Source organism: Antechinus flavipes, chromosome 4 (assembly GCF_016432865.1).
Source record: "Antechinus flavipes isolate AdamAnt ecotype Samford, QLD, Australia chromosome 4, AdamAnt_v2, whole genome shotgun sequence".
NCBI lineage: Eukaryota > Metazoa > Chordata > Mammalia > Dasyuromorphia > Dasyuridae > Antechinus > Antechinus flavipes.
The window spans coordinates 114276428-114295714 of record NC_067401.1 but is presented as its reverse complement, the minus strand read 5'-3'; the positions used below and the strand labels follow the sequence as shown (position 1 = coordinate 114295714).

Below are 19287 nucleotides of genomic sequence, written 5' to 3'. Positions count from 1 at the left end.
AAAATTTTCAACTCTACTGTAGATTCCTGGTTTTTAGTGGTGAGTAAGAAGGGCTTACTTCTAGGATTATCATTATAACCTTTTTAAAAAATTCTATTTCTTATTGCCTCTCAGTCCATTGCTTCATAGTCACTTAAGACTTGAAGACCTACTATGAATTCCAAAATCTCTGTGTTACTGCTGATGGGCACTTGTAACATGTGTCACAATATTTAAAATGAAAGGAGAGTAATTTAGAGTTCCCATCAAGTCAGCAGTATAGAGTAAGTTTCTGGGCCTTTTTATCCTTTGTCTTACTTTTAGAAATCTGGCTCTAAATGTGCTAGAATCTTATATATAGACTTATCATTGCATAATAAAGATAGTTTTAGTTGTAGGGAAATATATAACAATGAATTTTGTCTAAGCAAGATTCTCTCTTGTAGGAAATTATAGGACATAAGTTAACCATACACTTTTGTCTTGTTGTGGTGGTAGGGTGATGCTGATTCCGTTTTGCCACGGATCTCTTCCTCCCTGACCTTTTAAAGATTCTCCATTGATATCGATGGGGTGGACAAAACTAATCATAAAACGATGAAGGGAACGTTGCTCCCACACATTGATCCATTTGAAATGAACTGTAGGACAATAAGTCTTCCTAATGGACTTCTGTTCTCTGCTATAACCCTAACCACCTTTTTAAAAGATATATAAATATGAAGGGGTTAACATGAATTCAGTCATGTTCTTGCCACTGAGTTGTATCTTATTGATTGTAGTTTTAGAGCTGTAACTGTGCCATTCAGAATTCCTACTGTGCCCTTTTAAAATCAGTATTTGGAGGTGATGAATAAATGAGATACTTTCTTTTCTCTTTTAGCTTCTCCGAGAACTTATAGAACGGAAAACCAGTTCCTTGGATCCTAATGATCAGGTGGCAATGGGCAGGTAAATAGTTATATATAGCTTCCTCTTCATCCATAGAAGCTTGTATAACTTTTTTTTTTCCTTTGAGCCTCCTTAGCCCACCCACAGCACTCAAAGGCAGTGATTGATTTAAATTATAAAGCTTTATTACTTTAATAGAAACCCCACCCACAGCACTCAAAGGCAGTGATTGATTTAAATTATAAAGCTTTATTACTTTAATAGAAACCATTGAGACAAAACATCAGAAATTGTCATGCAACTTGGGGCTCTGTTACTCCTTTGGGAATTTGTAAAGAGAGTATATAGTGTGCATATATATTCTGTTTTTGTTGTTGGATTTTAAAATGGCTTCCTTTTGATTTCAACTGTGATCTTTTCTACCTACTAACTTACCAAAGGGTAAAGAGCAGCCACTCTAATTAAGTGCTGCCTCCTGTCAGAATTTGGCCTTATGTCACAACAGGTCCCTTGCTCATAGTCAAATCTGCTTTGTTAAAGCTATCCCAGTTTGAGACCTCCATCTCTCACGTGAAACATTCAGTACAATTAGAAATTGGAACCAGCAGCATTGCCCAGATGTCAGACTAGAATGCAAAGTAGTAAAGGGTGTGTGTGTGTGTGTGTGTGTGTGTGTGTGTGTGTGTGTGTGTGGTGTCTGCCTGCCTCATCCTGAGGGTGGAAAATAAAAAGGACCTTCAGAATACAGCCTAATGAATAGTATACATTTAAATAGCCATGAGCCATGATTTGAAAAAGCATAGAAGGAAACAAAAGCTCGAAAAGCCAGAATGGGATTCCCGGCAGAACAGCATTTGGGGAAAGCCAAAGAATGTAGTGCAAAATTTGTGTTGATGAAATAATTTTATTCAAGTAAATATTACTTGAATTTTAGGGTAATGTGTCATGGTATTTTGTGTATGTCTGGAATATTATGGAGAACTATTCACTATAAATTTAACATGATAGAGCAAAATTGCATTTAAGTGGTGATTATATTATACATTTATCTGACTTTACAATAAAATAGATTATGGTAATTAAGATTATATTAAGATTGCAGTAATTGGATTTTGCTAGATTTTTTTCAGATGTCAAGTTTTCATTGTGTAAATCAGGTAAAATGACTAGCTTATTTTTTCTTTCTTTTTTTTAAAACATTTGTTCCCACCAGCAATTTATGAAAAACTTTCTCAGTTAAGTACCTTTAACTCAAAAAATTAACTCCTTAATAGTATTTCCCATCAAAAATGAGAAACAAATTTATTGTTTTCTCAACTTTGTCTCCTTTTTTTCAGTAGGCAATTTAAAAAATTATCAGTGTGATATTTAAAATTGGATGTTAAAACACCTGGATATGAGAAAGAAAAACTTACATTTAAAGCATATCTGCATGTAAATCAGTTAGAGGCAGCAACAGGAATTCTAGAGAAACTTACGTTATTGAAACATTTCAAGAAAACACAGCATCTCTACTAAGTTGACTTTTTATAAACCCTGCCAAATTTAGCACCTATCACAACTACTCCCTATGTAGTAAAGATCATTATTTTCCCATAGAAGTTAATAGTTTGCCTTTTGTTTTTTTATAGTTGTCAAAATGCTTCTCAGTCACTTTGGTTACCAACTGTCTTGCAGAACAAGTTGATGGGGTACAGATTTTTTTCTTTAGGGTTCTTAGAGTGGTTCCCATTTGTTCTTCTGTATGTAACAGTTTCTGCTTATGATAATACCTGACCTTTGCTGTGGATGTTACAGGCAGTGGCTGGCCATCCAGAAGTTACGAAGTAAAATTCACAAGAAAGTTGATAGAAAAGCCAGCAAAGGAAGGAAGCTCCGGTGAGTTGTAACTTTAGTGTTTTAAAACATTGTTTTTGTGTTTTTGCCATTATGTTACCGTGATAATTCTTTACATTGATGATGAAGAAAGTAGCCATCGTTCTTTGATACTAATTTTCTTTTTGTTTTTGCTTTGTTTTTCTTGAGGTAATTGGGGTTAAGTGATTTGCCCAGATCACATAGCTAGTAAGTTTACATGTTTGAGTTTGGATTTGAACTTGAGTCCTCCTAATTCCATCTAGCTGTCCTGGTATTGACTTTCTGAACCTCTGCATCCTCAAAAAGGAGCAAAAAGACTTAATATGACTTAATTTCTCTAGGTCTAAAGTGGTGATAGCAATTCCTGATACTCTCTCATCACATTACATAGTTAGAAGAGATATGTACAAAGGCATTAAGAAAAAGACAGTAGAAAAAGATTGTCTTTGGAGTTTTTATGAAGTTAATAGGATATTAGAGTGCCTTTACCACCCTCCTTAGAATAGTATGTTCAGTGTATAGTGGAGAAGATATTTGATTTGGAGCTTGGAAGCTCTGGTTTCAAGTTCCATTTAAGAAACATATGACTATGTATCTTATGACTGGGCCATCCATTTAACCTCTCTCTGCCTTGGTATCCTCATTTGTAAAATAATGAATTTGCACTTGATGTCCTCTATGACCTAAACTCTAAATCATTTGTTCTTAATCTGGAATCTATATATGTGTGTGTATTTTAATAACTTGATAACTGTGTGGTAGTATAATTGGTTTCTTTTGTAATCTTGTGTATTTTATTTAATGTGTTTAAAAACATAATTCTGACAACAGGTCCATAGGTCTCACCAAACTGTTGCCAGAAGGGTGCAAGGCACAAAAATGATTAAGAACCTCTGCTTACAGCCTATGATCTTCTGCTCATTGACATCGTTTCCTTGGTTTCTTGGTTCCATGTACTTACACAATATGGTAACAAAATATTTTCAGTTAGAAGGCCGTGAAGTCCATACCATTGTGCTTGTATGCATGGAACAATGTGTGGCAGAAATTTTTTAAAATTATTATTTACTCAGTGTTTTAAGGAAAAGTAGAGATTTTAGTCACTAGGAAATCCCTTGGTTCTTTAAGCCATCACTTAAAGGGATTGCAACTGAAGGAAGGACCAGAGGCAAGAATTGGAATGGTTAGGCTTTTCAAATCAAATATTTCCAGAAAATGAGTTTTTCATCATAGATATAAACAGACTTCAGCTCAGAAGAAGTCACATATAATTCAGAAGGTCCTTTGAGGAAAGGTATAATCATAGTGTTTTGGAAGGACTTTGAGAAGCTAGCCAGTCCAATTTCCCTGCCTTAAGGGAGTAGCTACCCTTTGACAAATGTGAATCCATTCAATTTTTTAAACAGCTCCAGAGCAGATTTAATAACCATTTTTAAGAACTGTTACCAGAATCTAACAACTTACCATTAGGAAGTCATCTCTATATCTAACCTAAATTCTTTTTGTTGTAGTTCTTTCTTTCAAGGAAACGGGAAGCAGTGGTCATCCTCTCCTTAAAGATGGTTAATCAATTAATCAGAAGTTGATTAATCGTTTACTGTGTACCAGACACAGGACTACAACAACAAAACTGAAACAGGCCTTACTCTCAAAGGGTTTCTATCTAGGAAACTGGGGGGAGGGGAGAGAGAACTAAGGATTCTGTGAGGTGGAGGAGGGAGAGGAGAGAGAGAGAGAGAGAGAGAGAGAGAGAGAGAGAGAGAGAGAGAGAGAGAGGGGTTCTTTTTTGGACCTTTTGAGTTTGAGGTGTCTAAGAGATATTTGTTTTGAACTCTCAAATAGACAGTTTGTGATGTCTATTTGGACATATATTGTAAGGTTGTCCAGTTAGAGATTGAAAACTGAAAAATAAGTGAAGGATGAGGAAGTGGAAGCAGTAAATTTGGATGAATGGGGAGATTTGAAGTGATTTTTTAAGTAATTCTGTTAGTATCTATTAAATGCTTAGTATGTGCCAGACACTGGGCTAAGCTCTGGGAATACAAATACAAATAGAAAGAATGATAATTCCTGCCTTCAAGAAACATGTTTTGGAAGAAAACACAAAAGGAAGCTGGAGGAAAAAAAAGTGGAGTACCAACCAAGGACATATGATGGAGGGTTCTGTATTGAAGCTACGTGAGAAGTCAAAGATTTCCTAGGCATCCTTCAAAGATGGAGGTTCTGGGAGGAGATGTTCAATAGGAGTGGAGGAGGAGTGAAGGTATTTATAAGATTTTGAAGACTGAAATACATTAAGAAGAGTTTTCTGGACATAGTGGGAAATAAAGGATTTACATAATGTTAAATTGAGATTACCTGGTGAATCTGGTTTTGGTTTTTACTTTTGCCCTGTAATACTGGGCAAACTTGATAGCATTATATTTCAAGTTTGTTTTTTGTTTTTTAAGGTAACATTCTGTTACATTATAGTTGTTAGTAATATGATAAGAGGGATAATTGCTGGATAATCTACGTATAGCATAGATATATCTGTGTCGTTTTGAGTGGATTTAGTAGATTTCATGGATGTCACACAAGCAGATGATGTGGATGAGTTGAAATCTGATTTGGTGGAGGGGGTCCCTACCTCATTGATGCATCAGAATATTGAAGTATACTGTAATTATACATGACTAGCTGCTTATCTTCATGAGTTTATATAATTTTTTGGCATTCCCACCTCATCCTTACACAGATAGGAAAATATATTGTTTTTTCCTCTACTTCCCCCATCCATTGTGCTATATTTTAGGGTATTTAAAAAATATCACAGCAGACTTTGTATGTTGTAAGGTATTTGAGAACAAGGACCATGGAATCTTCTTAAGGATCACTCGTCATGACCTACTACGTTTCCTTGTCTACCCCAGTTTATCTTTAAATGTTTTGGACAATGCTTATCAAGTAATGAGAAGTGTCTGTGTCTTCTTAAGCTGTTCATTAGAATGTAAGGAAGGAGATGTACAGTCTGTTCCCAATACCTGTAATGCTTGGTTTTTTTAGTTTTACATTTGAAGAGAATGTATATAGTATGGCATGCTCACAAGGCTTCACCGTCCACTTCTGCCTCACCATCATGATTAAGCTGTTTTTATGATCTTTTGATTTTGAATCAGTAAAGCTCTTTGCTTAAGCTGTTTTTCCAAGTGTTGATAGTTATTACCCTGTGTTACACCCAGTTCTCTATGTGACCAGTATCGCTGGGAAGTGGCTCCTAGATAGGATTAGGACCATGCAGTAGTAGACTTTTTCTGTGTTTCAGGCTAACTCATCTGTAGAAATTGTGCTTTAATAACTAAGAGACCAAGATTATATAAGAATAAAGTATATTACTAATGATTTAAAAATTGATTTGGTTTTTAATTAATGATTTTCTATTTGAAATGAAGTAAGTGAAACTGTTAAGAGTGTAGATTGATACCAAGAGAGATGTCAGAAGAATCCTACTATTATTCATAATTTGTGATGGGTTTTTTAAACATAAATGATATATCTAAACCTTGAGTTTGAATGGGGTTGTGTGGACGTTTAAGCTCGCCTGAAAATATAAGGAAGTTAGCAGGAGCTTCTTAAAAACAGAACAAATTACTTCATAACTTGGCAGCATTGAAAATTAGTGACTTGTCAATTTTTTTTTCTGTCAGTCTCATATATGAGTGAATCTTGTAATGCTTGCAACATTATAAGTAAATCACTCTCTAGTCTTTAGTGATAGCATCCCAGAAGTCATCTTGTCCAATCCACACCCAAATCATAAATTTCTACAAATCTTTTTTTAAAGCTTTTTTATTTACAAAACATATGCATGAATAATTTTTCAACATTGACCCTTGCAAAACCTTCTGTTCCAGATTTTGCCCTCCTTCCTCCCACTCCCTTCCCTAGATGGCAGGTAGTCCAATCCATGTTAAAATGTGTTAAATTCAATATATGTATGAATGTTTATATAGTTATCTTGCTTCACAAGAAAAATCAGATCAAGAAGGGAGGAAAAAAACTGAGAAAGAAAACAAAATGCAAGCAAACATCAACAGAAAGAGTGAGAATGCTATGTTGTGGTCCACACTCACTTGCCACAGTTCTCTCTCTGGGTGGAGATGGCGCTCTTCATCACTGAATACCTGGAACTGATCTGAATCATCTCATTGTTGAAGAGAGAGACATATCCATCAGAATTGATTATCGCATAGTTGTCTACAGCAATCTTGGTGATATCATCCAAGCCTCTCTTTGAATACTTTCAGGAACAGGGAACTCACTACTAACTGAAGTAGCACATTCAATTTTTGGATAGTCCTAATTGTTAGGAAATATATGCTTGTGTTTCTTCCCCTTTTACCTCTTTTTTTCTTTGACCTCTACTCTTACCTCCCCCTTTTCTCCCCTTTGTACATACACATTAATCCTAACTTTAGGGGAACAAGAAAGAGGGGAACCTCTTTCTACATGATAGCCTTTCAAGTATTTAAAGACTACATTACATATTGTCTCAAAATGTACTTATCTTCTCCCTAAAATTCTTTTTCAAGCTGAATATAACTAATTTCTTCAACTGATCATTTTGTGACATGGTTTCTAGTTGTCTCATTCTCCTAGTAACTGTCCTGGATATGCCTCCTCATGTCAGTTTAACTTCTGAAATGCCCATAATTTTCAAGATGTGGTCTGCTCAATGGTAGAATATGGTTGGAGTATCACTTCCTTGTTATGGACATTCTATTTCTATTAATGAAACGTCATATTGCTCTTTGTATGGGTCCTGAACTAAATGCCTTTTCTTCTTATCATTTGGGATTTTTTTCTTAGTTTTTAGAGACCAAACCTTTAGGACACAAAATCTGGTAACTTATATCAATGTGAACAGCTTTCCAATATGGGCCCAATAATGTCCTCTGAGGATCAGCCTGACTAAATTCAGAGAGAACTATCAATAGAAGTTTGGATTCTAGATGACAAATTTTCCATGGTAAATCACAAAGTTAACAACTGAAACTATTGATACTGACAAAAAGGGGGGAGGAAGACAACTGTAATTGAAGTTTCCACCTTCTTGTATGTTTAAATTGATATTGACTTATCATTAATTATCACTCTTTTGGATATTGTCATTGAGCCAGGTGAGCCATAATGACAGAATAGTAGGAAGAAGGAGTGAACCCCTTCTTCTTTTTCCAACTCATCTCTACCTCCTACCTCCCATACCTCATACAGCCAGATCTAGAAAATATACTAGACTGAATCCTGGTAAGGAAATCTGGGGGGGGGGGGGGGTGAATCAGAATGAGTCATAAATTTTTACTGCTCAGATGGAGCCTGATCAGGAGTGTGCCAAATAGAGCCTTCCAGTGCAAAGAGAGGCTATGCATCAAGGCAAGAAGAGGTTTTAGATCCAGCTTAAAGCTTGGGTGGGGTATAGGAGTGGAAAAAACAATCTATTGGTAACCTTCTAAAAGAAACCCCTAAATGAAAATTTCTGAGAACTAAATTATAGCCAATAGTCAGAGTTTCCCAGTCAAAGAAAAACTGTTATAGCCAGCTTCAAATAAAAGAGCTTAGAATATAGTATTACAGAAAACAAAAGATATAGGTTCTGGAGTTACCTACTTTTGTTCTGTCTGTGGTAGAGAAAATAGAAATATATAATGGGAACTGAGCTCTTGAAGTTATCTTTTGTGAGCACCATTGGTCCAGGCAATCCAGGCCTTTGTTTTTCCTCTTGCTTTACAAAACATAACAAAATACCCCTTTTCGTTATCCTAAACATTTCAGACAAATTTTAACTCATTCTGAGCTTTAAACTTCCTGACATCCTGAATAGACCATGTTGTTTGTTTGTTTTTTTAATTTAAAGCAGATTTTACTTATTTACAATCAAGTTCTTTTGGGATTGGAGACTTGTAACTGGAAGTAACTTTAGAGGTCACAGCGTCCAGCACCTCTGCCTTGCAGATATGACAAGTGAACCCCAAGACCTTTTAACCCAACTTTAAGACATGCTTTGCAAACTGCAGACAGAACTAGTTCAGGAAGGAAGCAAAATAAAGTGCATATTAGATGGTGACAACTACAGTTGTCTTTAGAGCCCATCTGCATACTGTTTTTTTTATATGCGCTTTCATCTACCTGCCTTTCTTACTTTCATCTTTTCTTGATGTCATTCTTGACTCTGAGTTAATTGGGATTTCCTGTGTAGTTACGGTGATATCTTTAGAAATATTTTCCTTTACATCTTTTGAAGAATATCATTCTTGGGGAAAGTCTTGTCCCTTTCCACTGGACTTATTTTGTATTTTACTTTGTATCTGGTTTACAATCCTTATGTATTATTGGGGTAAAGAGATAGTTTAACATTTGTGGACATTTGTAAGTTCTCTTTTTTTTTTTTTACACATATAACATATAATATTTTGAAAAAAGCTTAGAACAACAGGAAATTTCAGGTGCTTTAACACATAAATGAAATTAACTTATTAGTTAAAAATGAATAAGAGTGAAAAGTTAGTTATAAAAATTCAATTAGACTAAGTTAAAAAATGGAAAACTTTTTTTTTTTAATAATTATAACTTTTTATTGACAGAACCCGTGCCTGGGTAATTTTTTACAACATTATCCCTTTCACTCATTTCTGTTCTGACTTTTCCCCTCCCTCCTTCCACCCCTTCCCCCAGATGGCAAGCGTCTTATACATGTTAAATATGTCATAGTATATCCTAGATACAATATATGTGTGCAGAACCAAACAATTCTCTTGTTGCACAGGAAGAATTGGATTCAGAAGGTAAAAATAACCCGGGAAGAAAAACAAAAATGCAAACAGTTGTAAGTTCTTTTGACTTCCTTTTTGAATTAAATGTATTATATCAGAGCTTCTGAAATTTTTTCCATTTGCAACCCCTTTTAGTTAAAGCAATTTTAACATGACTCCAGGCGTATAAGTATGTTAAATACAAATCAAGCATTTACTGATAATAAGTCATAATTTTACGACCTCTATCTCCACTTATACAACACCATATAGAGTTGCAACTCATAGTTTTAGAAGCTTTGTATTAAATAATAAAAGATATTTAAAATACTTTGTCAGGGAATAAAAGGTTCTTTTATTCTGGACAGTTTTCTTTAAATTGTCTTCTAATATTTCTAAGTATTTTAGCAGTTCTGCTAATGGAGAAAACAAGATGAGGTTAAGTAATGCCTTTTCAGAGAATATGAAGTTTGGGTGACTGGCTGAGGGCTCTAGTAACAGGAATGTTCATTTGATAGAAATGTGCATTTACAAAGTGCTTGCTGTGTTTTAGGCATTGAGGATAACAAGATTAGCAAACAGGATAATTCCTGTCTTCAAGTTTACATTCTAATTTGCGAAGATACTACACAAAGGGAAACTTGAAGTTGGAGGAAAGAGTTGGTACATAGAAGCAGCTCACTGTTTAGCAAGATAGAGACTTGACTCTATACATGATAGAGCAAAGGCTTATCTATCAGAACTAAGGATAACTCTCAGGGAGTCTTCATTTCTAGGAAAGAAGAGTTGGGGAAATTCCATCTCTGAACTGGCTGGAGTTCAGGAAGCATAGTTTGGAGATTGTAGCAAGAAGTGAGGTGGAAGCTTAGTTTTGGACAAGTGATAGAACCTCAGAGTGAATTACAAGTTTTCAATAGAGAGGAGACAGGGTTGGTGGGCAAAGTTGGTAGCTAGAAATCCATTTGGAGAATGGATTTGTCCTGTATAAGTTATTTAGGCTCTCGTGTGTAGTCAGAATTTTTTATATGTAATTACTTATATTGTCCTTTCATTAGAGGGTCTTCATTTGCTTTACACGTAGAAAATATTAAATATCCTTCCTTTTAGTAAAGATATAATATATTCCACAAAGATTTCTCTGAAGATAGTTTTTCTTCCATTTTCAAGTTTTTAAGGGTGGAGGTAATGATAGATTATTTCTTCATGAGACTAATCCCAGTGGGGGCTAGTGAAGTAAAGCTCAGGTAGTATTTCAGGATTCTTGAATGCCATTGTTATTCACCCAGCCCCACTGGTAAGATGTGGTATTGAGTTCCAAAGTACTGTCAATAGGTAGCCTTTTTGGTGACAGTGTTGAGAATAATCTAGATGTGAGGAAGTTAGAATGGGGCGGGGGAGGGGATTGTTTTTTCCCAGTATTAAGAATATAGTACACTGTCTCTACTGGACCTGTTTCCCAAAGAGATCTTAATGGAGGGAAAGGGACCCACACGTGCAAAAAATGTTTGTGGCAGCCCTTCTTGTAATGGCAAGAAACTGGAAACTGAGTGGATGCCCATCAATTGGAGAATGGCTGAATAAATTGCAGTATATGAATGTTATGGAATATTATTGTTCTGTAAGAAAGGATCAGAAGGATGATTTCAGAGAGGCTTGGAGAGACTTACATAAACTGATGCAACGTGAAATGAACAGAATCAAAAGAACATTGCAGGGGCAGCTAGATGGCACAGTGGATAGAGAACCAGTCATGAAGTCAGGACGACCTGAGTTCAAATCTGGTCTCAGACATATAACACTTCCTAGCTGTGGGGCCCTGGGCGAGTCACTTAACCCCAATTGCCTCAGCAAAAAACAAAACAAACAAACAAAAAACCATTGTGCATAGCAACAACAAGATTATAAAGATCAACCTTGATGGACGTGGCTCTTTTCAACATGAAGTGATTCAGGGCAGTTCCAATAGACTTGTGATAAAGAGAGCCATCTGCATCCAGAAAGAGAACTATGGGGACTGAATGTGGATCACAGTATAGTATTTTCACTTTTTTGTTGTTGTTTGCTTGCTTGTTTTTTCTTACCTTTTCCCCTTTTGATCTGATTTTTCTTGTGCAGCATGTTAATTGTGGAAATATGTATAGAAGAATTGTGTCTGTTTAACCTATATTGAATTACTTGTTGTGGGGGCAGGGAGAGAGAGAAATCTGAAACCCAAGGTTTTGCAAGGGTAAATATTGAAAACTATCTTTGCATCTATTTTGAAAAATTAAAAAGCTATTTAAAAAAATAAGTGGCTATCAGTTATTCTCTCTATTTTACCACCAAGCTACTACCAGAGTCTCCTAGTTCATGTAATGTATTTCTTTTTCTATGTTAATAGTTACTAATGTGCTGCTTGTTTGTTTCCCTGTTTTATTTAGGTATCATGTCCTTAGCAAACTACTGAGCTTCATGGCACCTATTGACCACACTACAATGAATGATGATGCCAGGTGAGTAATAGATTAATTATGTGTCTCAAATAGCTTCATGATAGCTTGATATTGACCTGTTCTACAGCCTGTTGCCCTCTCATTTCTTCTTATCAGTTAACCATTTGTCATTGGCATCATAGTAAGGGTCCTTGCGTCATCTCTTAATGCAATCTAGCTGAACCCTTACTCCTGTAATTCCTGTAAAACTAACTTGGGAATTTCCATAAACTTGGGCTGCCACTAGAGGTTTTGTACCTTTAATCCAGTAGTCCCAGAACAATAGAACTCTTTACTAGGATGAAGAAAGAGGTTGTGGGATCATAGATATTTGCTTCATGCTGTGTGGGCTTTACCTACCATTCCAGAAGAAATCATTGAACTTGAAAGAGACAATCATCATCACTTCTTATTTTGGGAGGTGGTAGACAAAAATCTTTTTTTTTTTTAACTCAATTTTACAATTGAAGTTAAGTGACTTACCCAGGGTCCCACAGCTAGACCAGATTTGAACTCAGGTCGTCCTGACTTCGGGGCTAGTGCTCTATTCACTGCATCATCTAATTGCCCCAAAACCTTTTTTTTTTTTAATAGTGATAATTCAGCCAAATTTTTCTCCAAACTTAGATTTTATTTTTTACATTGAAGTATATATGTAACTGGCATAATACTGTTTCTGCTCCAGAAGATTCAGCTCCATCACCTTTCATTATCTTGTGGAAAAGACAATTTTGTATGTTTATTTGGAGATATTTAATTAGCTATTTGAAGAGAACAAGCTGTTGGCTTTTTCCAGCATCTTAAGTTCACAATCAGGATTCCTTTAGGACTGGTTTTGAATGTGTCAAAGAGGTAAATCCTTCTGACCTCACTATGACTTCATATGAGCTCTGCAAAGTCATTGTTGGTTTCCTCATTCTATAAAAACAAAAGAGCGATACAGATACATCACTTTATCTGTGAACGTGTTATAGAATGATATATTCTTAGTAACCCCTCCCATTTAAGATGTACAGAGGACTTGCTTCACAACACTGCTCTGAGTTAAATAGTGCAGGTAGGAAATTCTGTTTTCCAGATGAGGAAAATAAAACTCAGAGAGGTTGTCCCTAGCCCAGAATTACATAATTAGTAAGTGACAGAACTTCCCCTTCAGGGTGTTTGATTGTCACTTTTCTCTTCACCACATTGCTTCAGGTGATATCAGTAGTTTTAGTCTGATGTAGGTCTTAGTGATTCATACTGATAGAAAATAGTCCCTCTTTCTCATATGACATTAATTTTGCCATAGGGGACATTCTGAATGATGTCAACACTAATTACCAAATGGTAATGAGGAGTAGCAACAAAATAATTTGAAATTTAAAACCAAACTCTTTTAGATTTAAGCAATGACTTCAGTAGTATTTTTAGAACCATGTTAAAATTTATTTCTACTACTTTTAGTCATATTTTTCCTTGGTACCTTATCATAGAAATGAGCTTTCTAGTATTTGGCAATGAGATTTAGAAACAATTCCCTGATGTATAGTCTTTATGGAAACAAGGTTATAGCCCTTGAATGGAGTGTAATTGTTAGCCACATCATTTTTCCACAACTGATTTATCCAGTCACAATTAAGAGATTTTGTAAAAAGCCTTGTTTTATGATGATTAATTATAGCTGGGCAACTTCTGTATGTGGAGTTCCACCAAAGTACACTTCATTTCCATCACGTCTCTGAAGGAGGCAATGGCATGTGTCCATGGCTCCATCACAGTGCCGCCAGAGTGGGAAAGGCCTGGTTGTGTGCAGACTGTATGGCCCACTACAGGCCAGCCTGGGCCTGTCAGAAGAGCAGCTCCACTGTTAGAGGGTTTTGGTAGAGTTAGAGCTGGAGGGGACTTGGAAAGTCTTCATTATACGGATGAGGAAACAGGCCCAGAGAAGCAGAACCCCTTGTGCAGGAATTGTGCAAGGGGCAAGGCGTCCCGATCCACTGGCCCCTGGCCGTGCCCTCGCCATTGGGCTGTGCTGAATCTCTTCTACTCTGTCCTGGGTGCTAGTGAGTCAGAATTATTTGTGACATCACCTATTACCAAGTCTGAGAAATGGGGAGCTTACTGCATTGAAGTGTCCCTTGAATTGGCCTTATTTGTACCCATTGGACTTTGCAAAGTACTTAAGTATATCATTCTTTCAAAAATTATATAATTAAGTTTCACTATGGGTAAGCTGCCACACTAGACTTATCTTAAACACTGGGAATATCTGTTGTGAATAGCCATCTGTGAGTATGGGTAGGTAGTTTAATGTGATTCATTTTTATATCTCAGTTTGCCCTTTGTCTTCACAATGGAAATTTTCCTCTTTATTTCTTGCATCAAAACTTTATCCTTTCTCTTGCCATGTGCACAGTAACACAACTTGATTACCCAGTTCTCTAACTAAAGCTTATTTTCTCAAATGATTGTTCATTTTTGTTAGCTTTATGTTCTGGAGGTGTCTTTTTGTAATAAAGCATATGTGCGACTTGTACAATTTTGGACATGCCATTTAAGAGCCATTTGGTGACCCTGGCAGAGCATGGCGAGTGGTTGGGCTTCGCCTCTGTGCTTGCTGTTGTTAGGCCAGCACCTCTCTGAAAGCAACAGAGGCTTCCATGGTTATCCTGGTTGTTGGGCTTGGCTCTCCATGTGATCTTCTTTGTCCTTGACATGGGACAGTCCTCCCCAGGGATCCTTTGTTTGCCCTTCAGAGCTTTCAGGTGAGCCTCAGAGACAGAGAGTTATCTATGGACTAAGGAGGGAGTTTGCTTCACACCCTCATTACAAAGAATCTCTCTAGGGACTTTCTGCCATTCTATTGGTAGGTTAGTTCCTACATTTCTTGAATGCTTTATAGAGTCTCTTGGGAGGAAGAGCAGGGCTTTGGAGCTGCTGAGTTCTTTATTTTTTCTGAGTATTGGAGTTATTTCTAAATTTATTCAAGACATTAGAGGACAGAGTAGATAGTCCAGATGCTAAGAATCAGGAAGAGGAGTGAAAAGAAGGTTGTTTGTCAGACAGACCAGTGAGAGTATAAAGTAAAAGTCCAGAAGCCTTCTTTTTCTTGTGGAGCTAAGTAATATCAGGGAGACAGTCTAGGGATGGTACTAATCAGACCACCTTGCTTTGAGGCTTACTCTAAGACTAAGAAAGGTGTTTAAACTTCTTGACTCTCAATGTGCACATCTGTATAATGGGAGTGAGGAAAACTTTACAGACCTCAACCCACTACATCAGTGTGAGCAGTGCTTGCTATTGTTGCTGCCATTTTTGTTGTAGTAGTTGTTAACAGGAAAAACTTTGTGGCCAGAAAACGATCAAATGATTTTTCCATAGGTTTTTTGGGACATATTTTCTAAAGGTGGTATCTTTTAGAAGTATATTAAAGTGCTAGTCCCTCTCTATTTACCCCCTGCTCTGGAGGGGGAGGTGAGGAGAGGAAGTTAAGCATGTTGATACCAAATGGAAAGGGTTGGAAATCTGGTGGTATCTACTTCATAAACAAAAGAGTCTTAAATACCTGTTTTTACAGGCCTCAGCCCTCAAGCAAAATGGCAACATTCTCTGCTTGCAGGCAGCAGTGATAGGAAGGAATGTCCAATTAGGGACAGTTTGCTTATATGCCAGTGAAAATAGTCTTCCAGACTAGCAGTTACCCAGTCATGGTTTAAGGATCAAAAGTAAGTTTATAATATTATATTTATTCTTCTATTATCCTATTTTTCTGAAACTTAGATTATGTTAATATTAGTTATTTGTAAACTTTGTCAGCCTTTGGAGTTAAATTTTTTTTTTCTTTTTCCTTTGTTAGCCTTATAATGTCTCATTTTAATTCATTCAAAATTTGTTTTATTTTCAATTATAAATTCTCTTTCTACCACCCATTGAGAAAGCAAGAAAAATAAAACTCATTACAAATATGTATGTAATCTAAAACAAAGTTCAATATTAACCTTGTTCTCCTTCCCTCCCCCTGAAAAAAATACACATATACATACATACATACATGCTTCATTCTCTGTTCTGGGTCCATCAGTTCTCTTTCTGGAGGTAGATAACTTCATGAGTGCTTTGGATTTGTGGTTGGTCATTTTGTTGATCAGAGTTAGTCTTTCAGAGCTGATTTATTTGTTTGTGTAGTATTGCTTTTTGTTGTGTAGTTTTTTTAGTTGTTCTAACACTCTATGATCCCATTTGGAGTTTCCTTGGCAGAGATACTGGAGGGATTATGAGGAAAGTGAGGCAAACAGGATCAAGTGACTTGCCCAGGATCACCCAGCTAGTAAGTGTTCTGAAGCCAGATTTGAACTCAGATTCTCCTGGCACTGGGAGTAGCACTATATCCACTGTACCACTTAACTGCCTTCAAGTCTTAGACGTTACTCTCCAGGAATTAGACATGTTATTGTTCAATTGTGTTTGATTCTTTGTGACTTCATTTGGGGTTTTTTTGCCAAAGATACTGGATTCAGACTCAGGTCTTCTTGATTCAAGGCCAGGTGCTCTATCCCAACACTACCCAGCTGGTCCACAATATTGCTGTGACTGAATAAATTGTTCTGTTGATTTTGTTGACTTCATTTTACATCAGTTCATATAAATATTCCCATTTGGTTTTTTTTTTCTGAAACCGTTCCATTCATCATTTCTTACAACAATGGTATTTCATTGCATTCACATACCATAACTTGTTCACCTATTTCCTAATTTATGGATTTTCCCATATCTTCCAATTCTTTCCTGCCACAAAAAGATCTGCTATAAATATTTTTGACATTTAGTGTGTGTATGTGTGTGTGTCTGTCTGTCTCTCTCTCAAATCTTTTTTTTCCCCTGAGGCAATTGGGGGTAAGTGTTGCCAGGGTCACATAGCTAGGAAGTATTAAGTGTCTAAGGTCAGATTTGAACTCAGGTCCTCCTGGCTTCAGGGCTGGTGCTCTAATCACTGTACCATCTAGCTGTGGCGTGCCCCCCCTCCTTTTTTTAAATATTTTTGTGGGAGAGACTTAATAGTTGTGTTGATGAGTCAAAGTATATGTACACTTTGATAGTTTGAGGGCATAGATTCAAATTGATTTCCTGAATGGTTGAAATACTTCACAGCTCCACAACCAGTGCATTAGTGTACCTATTATCCTATATTTCCTCCAACATTTGTTATTTTGTTTCTTAGTCATCTTAGCCAATCTGATAGATATAAAGTAGCATATCAGAATTGTTTTAATTTGTATTTTTTCAGTTATTTATAAATGAGAGCATTTTTTCATATGGCTGTTGATAACTTCACTTTCTTCTAAGAGCTTTCTGTTCGTCTATATGCTTTGACCCTTTATCAATTGGGAAATCTTATTGTAAATTTGACTCAGTTCTCCATATATTTTAAAAATAAGATCTTTATCAGAGAACCTTGATGCAAAGATTTTTTACTACTTTCTTTTCTTCTAATTTTAACTACATTGGTTTTATCTATGCAAAAAACTCTAATTTTATGTAATCAAAATTATCCATTTTGCTTTCCATGAACCTCTTTATATCTTATTTGATCATTTTTACTATCTCTTTTTTAAGACACTGCTTTGCTTCTGATCACTACTCTCCCTTTTATTTCCTAATACCTAATTCCTCCCCAACCCTGACTCCCCTTCTCGTAAACCCTTTCCTTTCTGCTTCTCTGTTGGGTAAAGTGAATTTCTAAATCCATTTGTTTGTGTGTGTACCTATATTCTTCCTTCTTTGAATCAGTTCAGATGAGAGTGCATTCAAATGTTGCCCACTCCCTCCATTTGTTCTCTTCATTGTATATTCTTTTCCTTGTATGCCCCATTAATGACATAAATTTCCCTTTTCTTCCTTTCCCTTCTCCCTCCCTCCCAAGGTATTTCTCTTCTTTATTCTACCAGTCTTCTTTTGAGATCATTCAAAAGTAAAAAATTAGAGATCTAGATTCTCTGTCAACTTAAGTGATAAGGTCTAAGAGGTTACACACATCATCAAAAATGTAAACAGTTTAACCATTTTTTAGTATCTCAGGATTTCTCACATGCGTTTACCTTTTTATGCTGCTTTTGAATCCTGTGTTTGAATGTCAGATTTTCTTTTCAGCTCTCTTTTCATGAAGAATGCTTGAAAGTCCCCAATTTGTATAAATGTCAATTTTTCCCCTTATAGGATTAAACTCAGTTTTACTGAGTCAGATATTCTTGGTTGTAATCCAAACTTTTTTGCCTTCTAGAATATCTTTCTAAACCCTCTCTTTCTTAATATTGGTAGCTGATAAATTTTTATGTGGTGCTAACTGTGAATCTGGATCTTTGAATTCCCTCCCCCCCCTCCCCAATTGCTTGTAGCATTTCTTCTTTGACCTTGTAGTTGTAGATTTTTTGTGTGTTATTCTTGAGCTTCTATTTTGAGGTTTCTTTTGGAAGATGACCAGTGGGTTCTTTCGGTTTCTACTTTGCCCTCTGATTCTAAGGCATCTGGGCAGTTTTCCTTTATAATATCTTGAAATAGTCTAGGTTGTTTTTTAGTCATACTTTTCAGGTAGACCAATTCTTAAATTATCTCTTCCTAGTTTATTTTCCATATAATGTTTTCCTGTGAGATATTTCATTGTTTTCCCTATTTTTCAACTTTTGTTTTTGTTTTATTATTTCTTAATATTTTATGGAGTCATCAGCTTCCATTTGGCCAGTTTTAATTTTTTAAGTTGTTATTTTTCCTTATTATGGGTTAATTACCTCTTTTACAAATATTTTAATTCCTTTTTCATAATTTTATTAGCTCTTGCCACTTTTTCTCCTATTGATTTCATATTTTTTTAAATGACATTTTTACTCTTTTTTTAAAAAGTCTAACTCTTCTAAGGATTCTTGTTGGGATTGTGTCCAATCTACATTTTCCTTTGAGGTTTTACTTAATAGATATTTTCAAGTCATTCTCCTCTTTTGTGTTTGGACATTTAAAGAAATTGTGTTATATTCTCATGGAACTCTTGTGGCCAAGTTGTAAAACGAGCTACCTCTCCATTCCTGGGCTTCAAAGCCACACAGTTAAATTTCTAGAATTGGTTTTATACTCAGTATTCAATTAGGGCATGCAACGGTTTCTACTCTGTATCTGACCTGGAGCTATGCCCAGAGGGCTATTAAACTGTGTGTACCCTTTGATTCTACAGTGTCTTTACTGGGTCTGTATTCCAAAGAGAGCATAAAAAATGGAAAAGGATCCACATATGCAAAAATGTTTGTAGCAGCCCTTTTTGTGGTGGTAACGAA

General features: G+C 36.0%; 1 protein-coding gene across 1 annotated transcript in view; it reads left to right on the top strand.

Moving 5' to 3' along the window:
- AATF (apoptosis antagonizing transcription factor) overlaps positions 1-19287 on the top strand; it is a 102757-nt gene that overhangs the window by 60608 nt on the left and 22862 nt on the right. Inside the window, exons 9-11 of the mRNA XM_051994078.1 lie at positions 863-930; positions 2668-2748; positions 11936-12007. Of these exons, the coding sequence (XP_051850038.1) occupies positions 863-930; positions 2668-2748; positions 11936-12007 (221 nt within the window). The remainder of the gene's footprint in view (positions 1-862; positions 931-2667; positions 2749-11935; positions 12008-19287) is intronic.